The sequence below is a fragment of the Centroberyx gerrardi genome, chromosome 12 (genome assembly GCF_048128805.1).
Source record: "Centroberyx gerrardi isolate f3 chromosome 12, fCenGer3.hap1.cur.20231027, whole genome shotgun sequence".
Classification (NCBI taxonomy): domain Eukaryota; kingdom Metazoa; phylum Chordata; class Actinopteri; order Beryciformes; family Berycidae; genus Centroberyx; species Centroberyx gerrardi.
Genome location: NC_136008.1, coordinates 12,165,554 through 12,180,412, shown reverse-complemented (window position 1 = coordinate 12,180,412; position 14,859 = coordinate 12,165,554). Strand labels below are relative to the sequence as shown.

Sequence of the window (14,859 nt, the reverse complement as noted above, 5' to 3'; positions counted from 1 at the left end):
TTGCAAATGAAAGGGTCATTCTGAGCCTTGTGATGATTTATTTATTCACATTTGAGTTTGTGCAAACAACTGGAGCTCAATTCTTGCCCAAGATCTTTGATTACATGAACTGATGAATTAGCCTAACTTAGCTTATTACAGGTAAAACCTTATGAGACAGTGAGTGTAATAATACCTTAATGAACATGCTAGACATTACATGAAACCTTAATGTGTTCTTCCTGTCCCCAACTCAGCTAGATATGCAAATCATTACAAAAATAGTGATTATAACTTATATATTACATTTCTTATTATACATTGGCTTCAGGTTGTAAACAAGATTTGTAAACCTTCATATATACACAGTATCATCAACTACAAGCTAAAGATGCAGCAGCTGTATTTTGGTCAAGTTTACGTATCTTAAGTTTACTACAACAAAATGATTATGGTTGTATTTCTTGACATAAGTCTCCAACTCGCCCTCATAGATCTTAACATGTATTGTCTAGAAAGACAGACTTGACCAAAAACACATGAATGAGGTCTGAGAGAGGAAAGTTGAATGGTTCCCAAAAGCGAACAATAGTTACACTTATTTAGCACATGTTCTTATTATTTAACTTGTGGGAGCCTGAAGTAGGAGGATACATAATTTCAATGTTTTACCTATAAGACATGGTCTTGCACTGTAAAACCTCATGTTTTTAAAGTGAATCGTTGGGGCGTTTGTCCCTAAGCATAGTGCATTTCCTTTGCTGGCACAGACAGTGATCAGAAAACAGTGTAGTTGTTGGATTCCCCGTATCCTGCTTCCTGCAGGTACTGCTCAATGTTAATTGGCTCAGGCACCTTGAGGACTTTGTCGGTGGCACTCTTCTCTCCTGAGAGGAGCTTGCGGCTAACCTCAGCCAGTGAGGGTCGATCCTGCTCCTTCCATTGGCAGCAACCCTTAATGATGGAGTATCTGAGAGAGAGAATAGAGTAGTTCAGTGGGAATAAAAAGCTCTTTACCACACCGTTCATAAATAATACAAAAAAAAGAGCACTGTAATAGATGAATTGCTTCAGGTTTTGTTGTGTATTATTTGGAACACGCAGTGGATTACTTACAGCGTGTTGGAGCAGCCGGAAGGCTTTTTCAGTGTTTTCCCTCGTTGATGGAACTGTAGAAGCTCATTAACTGGGATTTCTGAAAATGGGGCTTCACCTGGGGAGAAAGTGGGTGTAGGTAGCACACAGTCTCAATTATCTAGTAAATAAATCCGATTCTTATTCTTATCTCTATCATTATTAGGAATCTTATGATCTTGACAGCCAAGCGGGTTTTAAAATCCCTAGTTGGTGGATAACTCTAGTCACTAGTTAAACATAACATTCTACTTACCCATGGTTGCCATTTCATACAATAAGATGCCAAATGACCAGCTGGAGAGGGACACAGAGAGAGGCAAATTATACTTAGATAGGAAACACGCCACCTTCCATACAGCAAGTGCTCTTTATGTACATACTAGGGGTGTAACGATTCAATCCAACAATGATTCAATGTCGAGTTCAGCAAAGATTCAATGCATCATAAAATCTCACAATCTGCCCACAGTTCGATTTGATTAATTTTGATACTTCCAAAAAGTATAATAACTCTACAAATGTAATATGTAAGAAATAACTTAACTGATTCAGTCAGCAATAATTAAACATATGTAAACCTTACACTAGTTCAAAGCATTACAGTCATTTTAAGGCACAATTTAAAGCAGCTCAGTGTGTCTATAGCATATTTTCAACAACCGTTTCTAGCACCCTTTCCACCTTCTATTTAGCAGCTCACCTTAATGCAATAAAATATTAATCGATTCCAACTGTTCAAATCAATGCAGTTGGCTTTCTAAAATGATGCATTGCAACGCATAAATGTTTTTTTACACCCCTAGTACATACATATATTTAAAGCCTCTCCACAAATCATTTAGTATGAATAGTATCTAACTGATGATGTTTGTGACACACAGCATTTAAAACATAAATTGACTTCTATAAAACTCACACATCACTGCTCTGACTGGCAGGTCTCTTGGCTAACAGCTCCGGGGCTTGCCATTTCTTCATGCTAGGATCATCACTCTGAGTGGCTCCCTGGGTCTTCCTTGTGTAAACCCCATCCAGGCCCCAGAGCTTGGCTGTGTACTCCCTGCTGACCAATATGCTGTGAGCACGGATGTTGCCATGGAGAAGATCTTTGCTGTGAAGGAACTCCTAATTGGGCAACAAGACGACACATTAGGAAGGGTCATGGTCAGTTAATGGGACACTTTGAAGAGAAAACATCTCAGAATTTAACACAATATTCTTGTCCTTTATCCCTTCATTCAATTTAATTCAATTCATTAATCTGTGTTGACATGAAAATAAAATACAATTTAGTGGCGTCGCGTTTGGTGGCGTCGTCAGTCAGAGGGAAAATGCCCTGTCGTCAAGTCGTTAGTGAGGTGAGGTTAGGATCGGGTCACTGTTATGTCATCTTGTCATCTTGTGTGACACTGATTTGAAAGTCAAACATGTGGCCTAAAAAGGTGAGGAAAGGCTCATCCTATATTTGCATACTGACCAGCGCTGAAGCCACCTGTTTGGCCATGGTAAAGATTCGTCTCTCAGTCATTTCACATGAAGAATCCACATTTTCCTGACAAAAAACAAACAAACACAAATTAGAACTTTCCTGTCAATGTTTTTCCTTTGCCCTTTGTATGAATACCATTTACCTTTTAGTGTATGGGAATGGTTTGACCACAGACAATGAGTTAACACACACTGAGGCAGTAAGTTTTTGGTGGCAGAGCCCTCACACTCCCTACCTGCCTACATCGCCACAGGAAGCTGAGCAGGTCTCTGTTCTCCAGCTCCTCCACAACAGTGACCAGCGGGGCCCGCAAGGAGACCACCCCGAGAAGCTCTGGCAGGAAGGGGTGCGGTCCCAGCTGGGCCAGGAAGGATGCAAAGCCCAGGAAGCTGTGTCTCTCTGTGGCGTCAGCGGAGTCTGAAGAAGACGAGGATGACAGGGAGAAGAACGTGAAAAAGGACCTTCACCAAGTTATTGTAGATGTAGTAGCAACATCCTGGAGACCAGATGAGTCTTGTTAATGCCTATCAGCAATACTGAGTAGAGCTGAACAATTACTTGAAAAAAAAAAAATCAAAATCACAATATGAACTTCTGAAATTTCCAAATCGCAGAGGCTGTAAGTCATTTCTTAAGACAGAGGGGCGTCCAAAATGGATTTCTGTGTTTTAGTGCTCCGGGTAATCTTTGATCCATGAATCAAGTACAATATTGGTGAAAACCTCATTTTACTCAAACTCAGTAAATCCTGCATCTATTTATGCATTTTTTTAACAAAATCTCTTTGTCCTAAACACTCTGAAATTCAGTGGAAGTTTAATTCCTCTCACCATTGAGCACCCGCAGGACCACGTTCCTGTTCTCCATTCGGGCCCTGTAGAGGGAGACCGCCGTGTCGGAGCGCAGGGCGAAGGCGGCAGGCAGAGGGGTGACGAGGTTGAAGGACTCCGGCAGCCTCTGGCGGGGCAACTCCCTGGGCTGGACCGTCGGCGTGAAACTGGGCTTGAAGGGCTGCTGCGGGGGGCTGGGCGGCAGGGAGGGTGCGCCCACGGAGAAGGAGAGGTTTTTGGAGGAGGAGTAGGTGTTTGGGGGGTTGAAGGTGGAGTAGGAACTGGGCATGTCCAGAGCTATACTCTCATGCTCCAAAACATTGATACCTGGTGGAGCTGTGGACAGAGAGGGCGTCGAGGATAAGAGAGGGAAAGAATAATGACCATTAGGGATCAGCAAGTATTAACATCATAATACACCTGTCAATATCAAGGTAAATAGAGCTATTAGTCCTTGTGTAAGTGCTGGAAGAAAAAGGCCTGTGTCATTGAAACATACACACATCCACCCACACCTCATGCAAACAGTATGCCCTAAATATACGTTGCACTGCTCATTACAACAAATACACAAATAGAATAATTTAATTTCTAAGATATGATATCTATGATATGAGTGCGGATTTCCCTTTTTTTTGTTCTTGAATTAAGCCTATTTGAAATCGGCGCACCAGAGAAGCCTTATTGTATGTCCATTTTATTACCCAGCATTTGAACTTTCTTAGTCATTTAAATTCTGATATCAACCATTTTAATCTGGCCTATCTGTATCTGTCACTCTCTCTCACCATCAATGCCATGCAGCACTCTCCTGGAGCGCTGGGACCTGTCGGACGTCACGGAGGCCTGCGGTCGGATGCGATCTACTTTCTCCGGACAAAAGCGTAGCAAGAGAATGAAGACCAGGGTGACCAGGAACCCGGCCAGCAGCAGGATGGGCACGATGATCACCTCCTGCTCATACACACGGATCTCTGCAAAGAAGGAACAGAGACACACGGAAATATTCATCTTTAAAATCACTCAGCGAGTGCATGGCTGATTGTCTTCAGAGCGGGGCTTTACTGCAGTTTGTCCTGTTTATCCTGAATAACAAACAAGTTTGTCTGTAGCCTGTGTGTTGACGTGTGTGTGTTTCACTACGAGGCCTCTAGACTGTAGCTTGTATTTTCAATCAATGAGAAAATCATTCTCACTAACCAGAAAGTCTAGTGGTTAAGGGAAAATGGTATTGAGAAGTCGCCCAAGTGGCCTGGCCAGGTTAATGCCCAAAAATCTTTAAGTTCTATTCCTATTTATAACTTACCACAGATGGTGTCCCCCTGCTTGCAGCGGTCGTCTGCTTCTGACAGCGAAGACATCCTGTCAAATGTTTAAAGAGATGAAAATATGAGAATGAACAGATTGTGAAATTCAGCATCCGTTTTGTTTTTGACATTATTTTATCCACTTTTGTCCATTTCTTCCATCTAGCCTTTCACTGACTCTGAGCTGGAAGAAATGCTGTCAGGTGTCTGCAATATACACTCAAACAAATGGGGCATTTTTCTGTATATCATGTACATACAGTTCCTATGGCCTCAAGATATTTTCTACAGGCTTTACGTGATGGACAGTTAGATAGGTGTGCATGAATGATGAATAGCAATGGATTGTGACGATGATAGAGCTAAATCTCATTTTACTGGAGCAGTATCTGTGAATAGTAACATGACTCTTACTAGTAATCAGTATAAGAAGGTGTCTGGGCAAACAGAGAAACACGTGTAACTGAGACCAGGAACCTCAGACACTGTCTCACTGACCCTGACGTGTGCCAAACCCTCTCCTTCCTGCCGCCAGCAGCTAAAGCAATCAGAATAAAAACTCAGAAATTGCACATTGCTTTTGTTTCTACCTCTTTTACACAAACTGGATACAGAGCAAACACTCAGGCTATGTGTACATTCACACAGAAACTGAACATTTCCAGGCTAAAATCTCCCTGTGTCACTTACAGCAGAGGCTGCTGCCCACCATCCTCTACAGTAAGCCTGTGGCAGTCTGCTGTGAAAGTAATATGATATGACAAAGCTAGTTTACCCACAAGGCACACCCTTCACTAAAGCCACACAGAAAAAATGTAGCCGATCTGTTAACTGTGGAATCCTTATGATGTGGTACAGATTGGGTGTCGCCTCATTTCTGCAGCCACAGCTGTCTTAGATATCATCTACAGTGGGACAGAAATGTCACTGCATCACATGGAAACTCCTCAAACCACATGATTACACTTTTGCGGCAGGGCTAAGATCTCTTAACCTGTCCATCTGCATTTTTGACAGTGAGGCTAGTGTCATATTATACACCCAAAGGGAAAACATGTGTATATTCCCGTACAGTACTCACACACATACTGATACAAACAAAAGGTCATGGACATCATCAAAAGAGCGCACTCAGACTGAGATACACAGCAAAAAAAAGTGTTGAAAAAACATATCTCTCATGCATATACACCAAGTAACCACCCTCACAATATATTAAATGACTGAACAAAACACACAAAACAAGTGTTATGGACATCAAATGAATGTACAGGACACAGACAAAAAAAATATAAAATCCTTACCTCACCTCCTTCAACTGAGTCTTATATCTCAAAGAAAAATGTAGATCCAGTTAATGCAGTGTCATGTTCCAGTCCTCCTGTCATTCACATGGTCAGGCACTTTTCACACATCTTGCCAGCTGAGTGTGTTGATGGTCGAGGTGCAGTCCAGGTATAGCTGTGCTGTTCAGATGCTCATTGTCTTGTTTTTTCTCTCAGGTGTTTTTAGTCGGGCTCGGGGGATCACTCTGCTGCTCTCTGTTTGTCGAAGTTCCACCTTCAGTGTTTTCTTAACTCCACCCTTTTCACCTGCTCCCTATCCCTCTTATTCTCGTCTATTTCCCTCCTTCCTTCTTCCTCCTCTCTCTCTCTCTCTCTCTCTCAATTAGGGCGGTGATGCATCACATTGATATCAGGTTATGATGATCTACAGTCTCTCAAACTCCGGCTTTCTTGGGGTTTGTTCTGTCACATTGTCTAATTTCCTATCCGCTCAAACCAGTGTATGTCAGCTAAGGCTAGCCCTACCTGTCTCTTCTTTGTCTAGGGAAACTGGTCCTGCCACTTTACCCTGTCATTTTTAGTCCTCAGCCTTTTGTTAGGCATATTTGGTCCTCACTGCCCCGGAACCCGTATGGCAAGCTTTGTCATCCGTGGAGCATTTAGTCAGCAATAAACTGTACTTCAAAAGGAGCTTAAAAACAGTAAAATGGTACACATTATCTACAGTATTTATTTATGTTCATGAGATCCACTGGAAACATACAGCTTGCATTCAAGATGCCCAGCACAGAAAATCAGAGGTTTAATGTGTTAAAATTAATTAAACATAAAAGCAGAATGCTATACAAATCCTAGGATCTGTGAGCACACCAACAGTGATTCAAGGCAGATTTCAGCTCACAGTTTGGCAGCTGATTTACCAGGCTGAGGTCCCACCCACTCCTCCCCTGGAAGAGAAAAAAGAATGGGATTGGTCAAAGATATCAGGAAGCTTGATCTTGATTTGCTGAGGAGAGGCTAATTAATAACTATGCACAAACCACAAAATGAAAAGAATGAAGCTACAACAGATTTTTGTTACAACAGTTTGTTGTGAAGTAATCAAATGTCTCTAAATAAACTTGTGGATGGCTCAAGCGGAATTCATGTAGATTATTACAATTTATTTGAAAAGAACATCATATATTTACATTTACATTTAAGGCATTTAGCTCATGCGCTTATCAAGCGTGACTTAAGTGAGTGCAGCAGTAAAATAAGCTTCAGTTCATACTGAATAATACCAAAAATTACAAACAACTAAAAATAAGGAGTGCAAAGTGTCCCTGCAATATTCCTGTGATCACAGAATGGTCATATAAGAGCAAGTGAGAGGAAAAGACATCAAATAAGAGAGAAACAGAAGGGATTTTCAGAGAGCAAGAAAAGTGAGGAGAGAAGGGGAATGTTTCTTTGGGAAGAGGGCCATGGGAGGCACTTTTGAAGAGACGGCTTTTCAGTGTATATGCCATCATCACTTTGAGAGTAAATTATGCTGCATTTGTGAATAATGTAAGACAGCATGCTCACCAATGCAGTGGGCCATGAGCTCAAATCTGTCAGAACCAAAAAACATCTCTGCCTTTCCATTTACATGACACACAACCAGGGGGAAGCCGAACGCCTGGGAGAGAGGCAAGAGGAGAGATTTTGTTAATTTCACTGTAAAGTCTACTCTTATGCATGAACTGATGAGGTCAAATGATTCTACAAGGAGAAGGGAAGGGCATCCAACCGACCCCTTGATCAAGTGCTTCCTGTGTCGTGCTTTTCAGCTTGTCTTTGATTTCCTTAGAGGTGGAAAGCTTCAGCAGCTCTTCAATCTCGCTGGCAGACAGGCCCGCTTTCATCGCTGCCTGGGAAAAAAATTGTAACACAGTCACAAAACCAAATAGTGCTGCTTTATCCTTATCAATAAAGTCAGGCTTCTCAAATGCAGCCAGCCACTTGTGGGCTGAAGAAGTTGGTACCTCGGACAGTGATGCAGGCTCAGTAATGTCTTTGTCCTGGCTCCAGATCCTTCTCCACAGCTCTCGGGACACCTGCTCCACCTGCTTGTCTCCACCCTTCTCCCTCTCTTGCACTGCTGCCACAAATCGCATTGCGGACAAGGAGCCTAAGATAAGGAAACAGAGTAAGAGCTAGTACTCCGTGCTTGTCATTACCTTCGCTCAATAAAACAATAAAAGGGGAAAGGGTAGAAAATGCACAGTGTCTTCACTTGCAAGGGATTTATTTCAAGACACTTTCAAGATGTTTTGGTGACCAAAATGACCATTGTGTCTTGAAATAAAACCTTTGTGAGTCAAGTGTGTCAACAGATTTTGATTTTATCTTTCCCCTCTGATGCACTTGGGTTGTGCAAAGATTATCTTTTTAGAAAAATGGGCTGAAAGCACCATTTTCACAATGACACCACTTTCTAGTGAATGCACTTTCATGGTACTGATCCAGTCACTTCTGTGGAGACGCTGGTGTGTAGCCTACCTTTTTTGAACATGGCCTCAAAGGGGTCAGATGGAGGCTGCAGGGGAACATCAAAATACTGGCCCAGGCGGTTCAAATCCTTGGTCATGTACAAGAATTTGTTCGGAACCAGTCCAGGGGGCTTATTGCCTAAAAAACAAAACATTATTTAGATATTGCAACGTGGCAATAGTAATAGTGTCCACTCAAAAGTGTGCAGCCTATGATATGAACATTCAACAGGCGCTATAACAGCCTACAGCTTTCCAAATCTTACCTGACCCTTGCATGATGCCTCCCAAAAACGCGGGGCGTAGTTTGAGCTCTATGTTCCACACGTTTCTGTAGCGGCACATGACCTGTCAATACAAATAAAGCAATGCAAAGCTTCACTTTCAAGTAAATCTCTCACTATCTTAAATAACGACATCAAAAAAAAAAAAGTACAAACCTCAAAGCCAAGCCAAGAGTATGGAGAAACCACATCATAGAACAACTCGATCACTTTCTTGGACGACATCTTCAGATCAGTAGAGGACTGCTGCCGCTGCTTGGCTGCAACAACTCTACTCTGCATGAAATGTAAAGTTAGGCGAAGAGTGAAGTGAATAGGTGAGAAGTGTTAACTCTGAATGCGTCTGTCCGTGTTGCACTTCACACAATCGCAACGTCTGTCTGGTCAGTGTGTCAAAGTTCACCTAACGATGGCGCAGGCTGCTCGCAGTCCCGTTCAGTTCAGTGCATGCATTAAGTTGATGCACATTAAATGCAGCAAGAATGTAAACAGAAATCACCGTTGTTGATTTCACCAGTCACGTCCATGCATACCTAGCAGTTATTGTTTCCTTTTGCTGAATTAGACGAACACAACTGTGTAGAGTAGAGCTGCAAGCGCTACGGATAGTCTCAGCAAGTGTGTGTGTGTGTGTGTGTGTGTGTGTGTGTGGGCAGCGAGAGAAATGAGCGCTGTGCACTTCCTCTGTCCCCGTTTGGTCTGGACAAACACACCGAGCAACACATTACTGCCATCTACTGGTGTGAGTGTGACCTCCAAAGACACAAGTCACTTGTAATGACAGAGCTAGTAAGTACTTCATTTATTTCAGCCATATTCTTGTCATTTTTTATAGAAGTTATACATTTCACAGAAATACAATGGGAAGATTTTTTTTTATTCATCTATGTCACTGCTATAACAGTAAAATATTATTTGTTATATTTACTTTTACTCTCTATTTACATACAAGTCATCCACCAGGATAATCAAGTAATAACCACATGTTTATATATACATTAAGGTCTAAAATCTACACATTAATATTTCCATCTACGTCTCTTCCTGAGGGCTTGCTTGGTCTTTGAGCTCTGCTGGTCCCAAACTGTCTATGAGAGGCGGCGCAGGTCCTGGAGATTTGTCACTGAAAACAACAGAAAACAGTTATCTGTATTACTGCTTCAATTCATATGGAAAATTAACTTCTCACCTGTTTTTATTTCATGAGTCTTACCTCTCTCCATCTTTCTCACATGTCTGTAAATGAAGTTAGAAATGAGTATTAGCTCAGCACTTTCAATAAGCATTTATATAGTCAAAGAACACATTCATCACATCTTGGCATGAGGTTTTACCTTAGGCTTCTGTGTTACGATCCCACCAATCTTCCTGGGAACCCCAAGAGCCTCAAAAGAATGGCTCCGCACTCTGATGGCTCTCTGATGACAGAGATTCAAAGTATTAACCCGATCTGAGGTTAAACCAGTAGAGTCAAGTATGGGAGAGATTCTGAAACTTGAAAAGTGATGGGTGCTAGAATTCACCTTAAAGTTTTCAATGAAGCCTCCACTCCCCTCAGGCACACCCCTGACCCCCTCAGAAGACGGGAGAGCGGACAGTGATGGATCCCCCATCATGCACTGGGAACGGGTGGAGAGTTCAGCCTGCAAGCCCTCCAGGAGCGATGAACGAGTGCGCAGCTTCATCAGAGAGGAGGACAGAGAAGTAAAGTCAGAAGATTTAAGCTTATGACATGGGTGTTCCCTAATGAGCATAAATAAAGTTACAACACAGTTGATGTGCTGTATCTCCGTCTACCTCCAGTCTGCTGAACCTCTCAGCCTTATAGCAGGAAATCTCTGCGTTGATAAGCTTGGTCAGGAGGAACTCTCTCAGCAGGGAATGCTAAAAGACAGGACAGAAGAAACCAAGACTCGAGGAACATCTCAACAATACATTTTGCACTTCTTTAAAATTTTCAGAAAAATGAATGCAGTTCAGTCAAGGGTGCTTTTTGATCTTGGTGTTTTTTCTTACATCTGTGAAGATGGGAGGATCTGGGAGGACCGGACCAAAGGGAGGAACGTCCTCTCTGGCTGTGACCGACACCTGTGAAGAGGAGATGGAAAACAGTTGTGCTCATTTGGAAAATAAAGGTAAATCAGCAAACTTTGAAAACAAGACTCCAGTCCCTCTACTTTGAATTTCTGTGGAGGGCATGGATGATATATATTTGAGACATAAGGCAGATGGCTATATTGCCTTTTCTAGAGCCGGACTGTTTTTCACTCACCTGGTACACACCTCCTCCTGTCTCCTCCTCCTCCCCCCTCCGCATCCTCCGGACCACCAGGAAACAGTGCAGAAAGTGGGAGCTGATGACATCAGATAGAAAAGGGGTGTGGCCCTCCTGGTAGACCAAAGCTACAATGTCATTACCGATGTGTCTCTTCCTCTGTAACTGCGTGGGGTGACGAGGAGAAGGAGAAATGAAAGTCTGTCAGTGTCTGTTCAAGTAAAAAGTCCCAAAAAGTCCATGGGAAAAACTGGCTTGTGAATCATCAGTGCAGAACAGACGATGATGCGGATGACGGGATGATACAGTAACTGACCTGCTGCGGGTCGCCCTCTGTGAAAGGCAGTTTAGTTGCTACATGGAACATGATTTCTCTCCCGTGAAAGGAAGTGAAGACTGCGTCACTTCCTGTCTGGCCGTGACACACATCCAGACCTCCTCTGAATCTGAAGATAAGACATCATGTGATATAACACGCCATATGTGTGTCATTTTTTTCTCCAATCAAGCAATGTCAGCATGGTGTACTTTACCCAGTGAAGCCTTGCAGTTGAATGGTCTCCCCCAAAATAGACAGGAACTCTTTAAACTCTTCGCTTTCCTCGTTGTTACTAAGTATGTCCTCCTCAGTGAGCTGAAGAAAGAAGGGATTGTGTCTGAGAGGGAGTGAACATATATGGTGCCATATTGCAGTCTTTTGAGGAAGGCAAGACATTGGGGAATATAGCACCATTTCCTACCTGCCCGTCCCTTTGGTACAGTATGCCAAACTTGAAATTAGGAGACACTCTGTGCTCATCAAAAGCTGTTATGAGTTCTGGAGCCTGAGTGACAGTGAGGGACAGATACAATATGATGGAGACAGAGGGTTAAAGAGGATTTGTTGTAATTTCATGAGTAAATTTCTATGTCATCAATAAGGCTGAGGAATGGCGGAGCGTTACCTTGAGATAGCTGACCACTTCAAACCTGGAGACTGCCACACTGTCACAGAGCATCTAGAAGGGATATGACAGTGGCTCTATAGTCATACATCTATTGGCTCACTGATTGATGAATTTTGATGAACAGTTTACTATTTGGAGAATTTGTAGTTCGATACCTTTGCTAACTCAACAGCAGAAGGGATATTGGGGAAAAGAGAGACAGAGAAAACTCCATGCAACGAGCATTCCTTCATTCTGTGAGATAGAGAAACAATTTCTATGTCATTTTTTGCTATGCAATATTGCTAGTAAGTAACACTGTTGTTACATACAGAGGTATTCAGCTTGCAGCTTGAGGAATACAAAAGGGATCATATTGTGCAGGAAAACAGTTGTTAAAAACCTCAACCTTAAAATCACCCGGAGCCTCTTCTCCTCTTCCTCCAAACACACAGAAAGAACCAGCGGTCCCAAGGAGGGATCCACTGCTGTGAATGAGTGGTGGTACTACGAGGGGAAAAGTGGGTGCAAAGAGTGAAAAACACTAGTCCAGGCCAGATAACATTCCTTGAGATTTTGCAGTGGTTTATTTCAACAATCAAACAGAATACAAGGGAATTCATTTAGCTAGATAAAGCCTACTAACTCGTGAGCGGAAGAAGTCATGGTAGATTTTGGCCTCGCTGTCTCTCTCCATGATGTCGTAGCGCTCTGGGTCGAGGCCACAGTGGGAAGAGGTGGGACTCGCATCTGCAAGCTTCTCCAGAGGGGGGTCTATCCAGTAGCCTCCCAACTTTGGTGGCAGGATGAGGGGCAGTTCGCCGCCTATCTTTAAAAGCTGAGACTGAAATAGACACAGATGAGCACCTATATACTGTTGATGAGGGTCTGTCCTTGTCTGGTGTACTGTGAGTTCACTTTTATTGTTTGGGGAAACAAGTGATATGGTGATCAAAGAAAGGTCAGTGTCAACACACAGGTTCACACCCGTATATATATATGTATAATTAGCATTTTCTGACTGAAGACTAACCTTCAGCGGTAGAGGGAATTCGCATCGCTGCTCATCGATCCTGCTGCCCTGATGGAGACGAAGAGCACTGATCATAAGAAAACTCTGCTCAGACATCACTGGATACACGGTTGTAGTAGTAGTCATACTGTAATCTCACCTGCAGCTTTTCTATGATTTCAAACAGCTCTGTCGCCTGAATTGAACAACGGGTGGCGGACGTGAGACAGAAAGGAGGGGGAGAGTCAGACAGAAAGAAAGGAAAGGGGAAACGTGGGGAGAAAAGAGGAACATGACAAACACTTAGACAAAGCACAAATGGAAACGGGAATAGCTTACTGCCGTGACGAGAGCCAGCCTGTTAGTGAGACAGGATATGGAAATACATTAAATATACTTAATTAAAATGAGAAGATAAAGTGAATGATGAATAGATAATGATATCACCCTCTGGTTGCTGCTGGCAGAGAGGAAAGGCTTGGTCTCACTGACAGGAGAATCCAAAATGTCCAGTATGTTGTGTTCTACAGATTCAGGTCTGCAGCAACAGGTGGATTTACACAAGAAAAGAGCACAACTCATATCACTTCTCATTCAAGACTTGCTGTATACAATACCAGACTATAGTCTCAGCATGGAATAACCGACTGGAGTTGATATCAAAACAACTGGGATAAAATGTCAAATAAAGCCTCACCTTGTCTCATCCCCACATGTAAATCTGTCCACACTGTAAACAAGGAAGTGGCAACTACTCAGAGAAGAAAACTGACTTGCATCATACACAGATAGAGATACTTATATCTAAAAACAACATCAATTATTCAGGATATTCATCTACCTAAATGAATGTTGACGTGAGAGAATCTAAACCCAGTAGTGCTATTCTGACACAAAGGATGTCTTTACTCACCCTCCATATGCCCCAAAAGTGAAACTTCTCTTTCTGGAGAAGAAGATGTCATTCCTCTTTTCTCTCTCCATGGCTTTTGTGTCACTGTGAATGTTTGTACATGCCAGTTTGCGATGGAGTCAATCAGGGCTGGCTAAGGTTGAATTAATTCACTCTATCATTCTGTCACTCCTCCTCCTCTCTGCCCCCTGCCTCTCACTCATTTAAGCTCCCTTCCCTCCCTCTATCCTGCTGTCAGCCAGACAGGCAGCATTAACCCACTCATGGTCACAGGTGCACTCTGATAGATAGCAACTGTCACAACCCTTGACATAAAACAGACACAGTTAGACCGCTTCATCTATTGATCGCCATGCTCTAATAAACACTTGTGGTGGTTTCTCAGACGGGTTGAGGGTAAAGATAGACCTGGAAATAAATAAAGAAATGGATGAGACATTTTCTCCTGGACCTGTTACCCTTTGAGTCAGTAAGAATCATCAATTATTGACAGCACACACAGTGAGGGTGAGGAGCGAGACAGCAGGGGAGGGTAAAGTAGGCCCGAGGATAGGTGGAGGTGGAGAGAGAGTGAGTGAGAGTGAAAGAGAGAGAGAGATAGGGAGGGAGGGAGGGAGAGAGAGAGAGAGGAGGGTGGGGTGTAGCCTATTAGATGTTACAAATTATATGGTATATATAAATTGATTATATTTAGGATAATAAAACCCCTTTATGGCACTTCATGATTTGCCACACAGCCAATTTCCATGAATGGGAAGAACACACCACGTTTCCTTTTCAGCCAATGATATTCAGTCCTCTTCTAGTCATGTTGTCCACTATTAGAGGATTGTTTGTGCCTATCTTCCAAATGCTTCTTATCAATTGGTTAGTTATTTACAGAAAACATAGATTCAAATTCAAAA

General features: G+C 42.6%; 3 protein-coding genes across 7 annotated transcripts; all 3 read right to left on the bottom strand.

The window, feature by feature from the left end:
* Nucleotides 1-30: 30 nt before the first annotated feature.
* styk1b (serine/threonine/tyrosine kinase 1b) lies at nucleotides 31-6,531 on the bottom strand. 2 transcript variants are annotated; one of them, XM_071908087.2, is made up of 10 exons: nucleotides 6,052-6,531; nucleotides 4,742-4,797; nucleotides 4,224-4,409; nucleotides 3,436-3,771; nucleotides 2,841-3,022; nucleotides 2,594-2,668; nucleotides 2,033-2,241; nucleotides 1,370-1,410; nucleotides 1,096-1,192; nucleotides 31-949 (listed from the first exon to the last, which is right to left on the bottom strand). In XM_071908087.2, the coding sequence occupies exons 2-10, from the start codon at nucleotides 4,794-4,796 to the stop codon at nucleotides 757-759; spliced, it is 1,374 nt and encodes a 457-aa protein (XP_071764188.1). In that variant the 5' UTR covers nucleotide 4,797; nucleotides 6,052-6,531; the 3' UTR covers nucleotides 31-756. The 2 variants fall into 2 exon arrangements, with proteins under 2 accessions (XP_071764188.1, XP_071764181.1); XM_071908080.2 differs by having other exon boundaries at nucleotides 6,047-6,530.
* A 214-nt stretch (nucleotides 6,532-6,745) lies between these two features.
* On the bottom strand, nucleotides 6,746-9,446 carry LOC139918674 (glutathione S-transferase kappa 1). Of its 3 annotated transcripts, none has more exons than XM_071908098.2 (8): nucleotides 9,192-9,446; nucleotides 8,985-9,161; nucleotides 8,811-8,892; nucleotides 8,555-8,683; nucleotides 8,038-8,183; nucleotides 7,807-7,923; nucleotides 7,598-7,691; nucleotides 6,746-6,975 (listed from the first exon to the last, which is right to left on the bottom strand). In XM_071908098.2, the coding sequence occupies exons 2-8, from the start codon at nucleotides 9,108-9,110 to the stop codon at nucleotides 6,926-6,928; spliced, it is 744 nt and encodes a 247-aa protein (XP_071764199.1). In that variant the 5' UTR covers nucleotides 9,111-9,161; nucleotides 9,192-9,446; the 3' UTR covers nucleotides 6,746-6,925. The 3 variants fall into 3 exon arrangements, with proteins under 3 accessions (XP_071764199.1, XP_071764206.1, XP_078143069.1); XM_071908105.2 differs by having other exon boundaries at nucleotides 8,985-9,104; nucleotides 9,328-9,446; XM_078286943.1 differs by having other exon boundaries at nucleotides 8,985-9,104; nucleotides 9,362-9,436.
* A 214-nt stretch (nucleotides 9,447-9,660) lies between these two features.
* Nucleotides 9,661-14,081, bottom strand: rap1gapl (RAP1 GTPase activating protein-like). Of its 2 annotated transcripts, XM_071909265.2 has the most exons (19): nucleotides 13,955-14,081; nucleotides 13,739-13,771; nucleotides 13,489-13,579; nucleotides 13,202-13,237; nucleotides 13,063-13,110; nucleotides 12,676-12,873; nucleotides 12,439-12,536; nucleotides 12,206-12,284; nucleotides 12,048-12,101; nucleotides 11,844-11,927; nucleotides 11,637-11,737; nucleotides 11,420-11,549; nucleotides 11,101-11,268; nucleotides 10,845-10,916; nucleotides 10,626-10,712; nucleotides 10,352-10,507; nucleotides 10,163-10,246; nucleotides 10,042-10,064; nucleotides 9,661-9,951 (listed from the first exon to the last, which is right to left on the bottom strand). In XM_071909265.2, the coding sequence occupies exons 1-19, from the start codon at nucleotides 14,023-14,025 to the stop codon at nucleotides 9,861-9,863; spliced, it is 1,704 nt and encodes a 567-aa protein (XP_071765366.2). In that variant the 5' UTR covers nucleotides 14,026-14,081; the 3' UTR covers nucleotides 9,661-9,860. The 2 variants fall into 2 exon arrangements, with proteins under 2 accessions (XP_071765366.2, XP_071765375.2); XM_071909274.2 differs by lacking the exons at nucleotides 13,739-13,771; nucleotides 13,955-14,081 and having other exon boundaries at nucleotides 12,676-12,896; nucleotides 13,489-13,722.
* Nucleotides 14,082-14,859: the final 778 nt, after the last annotated feature.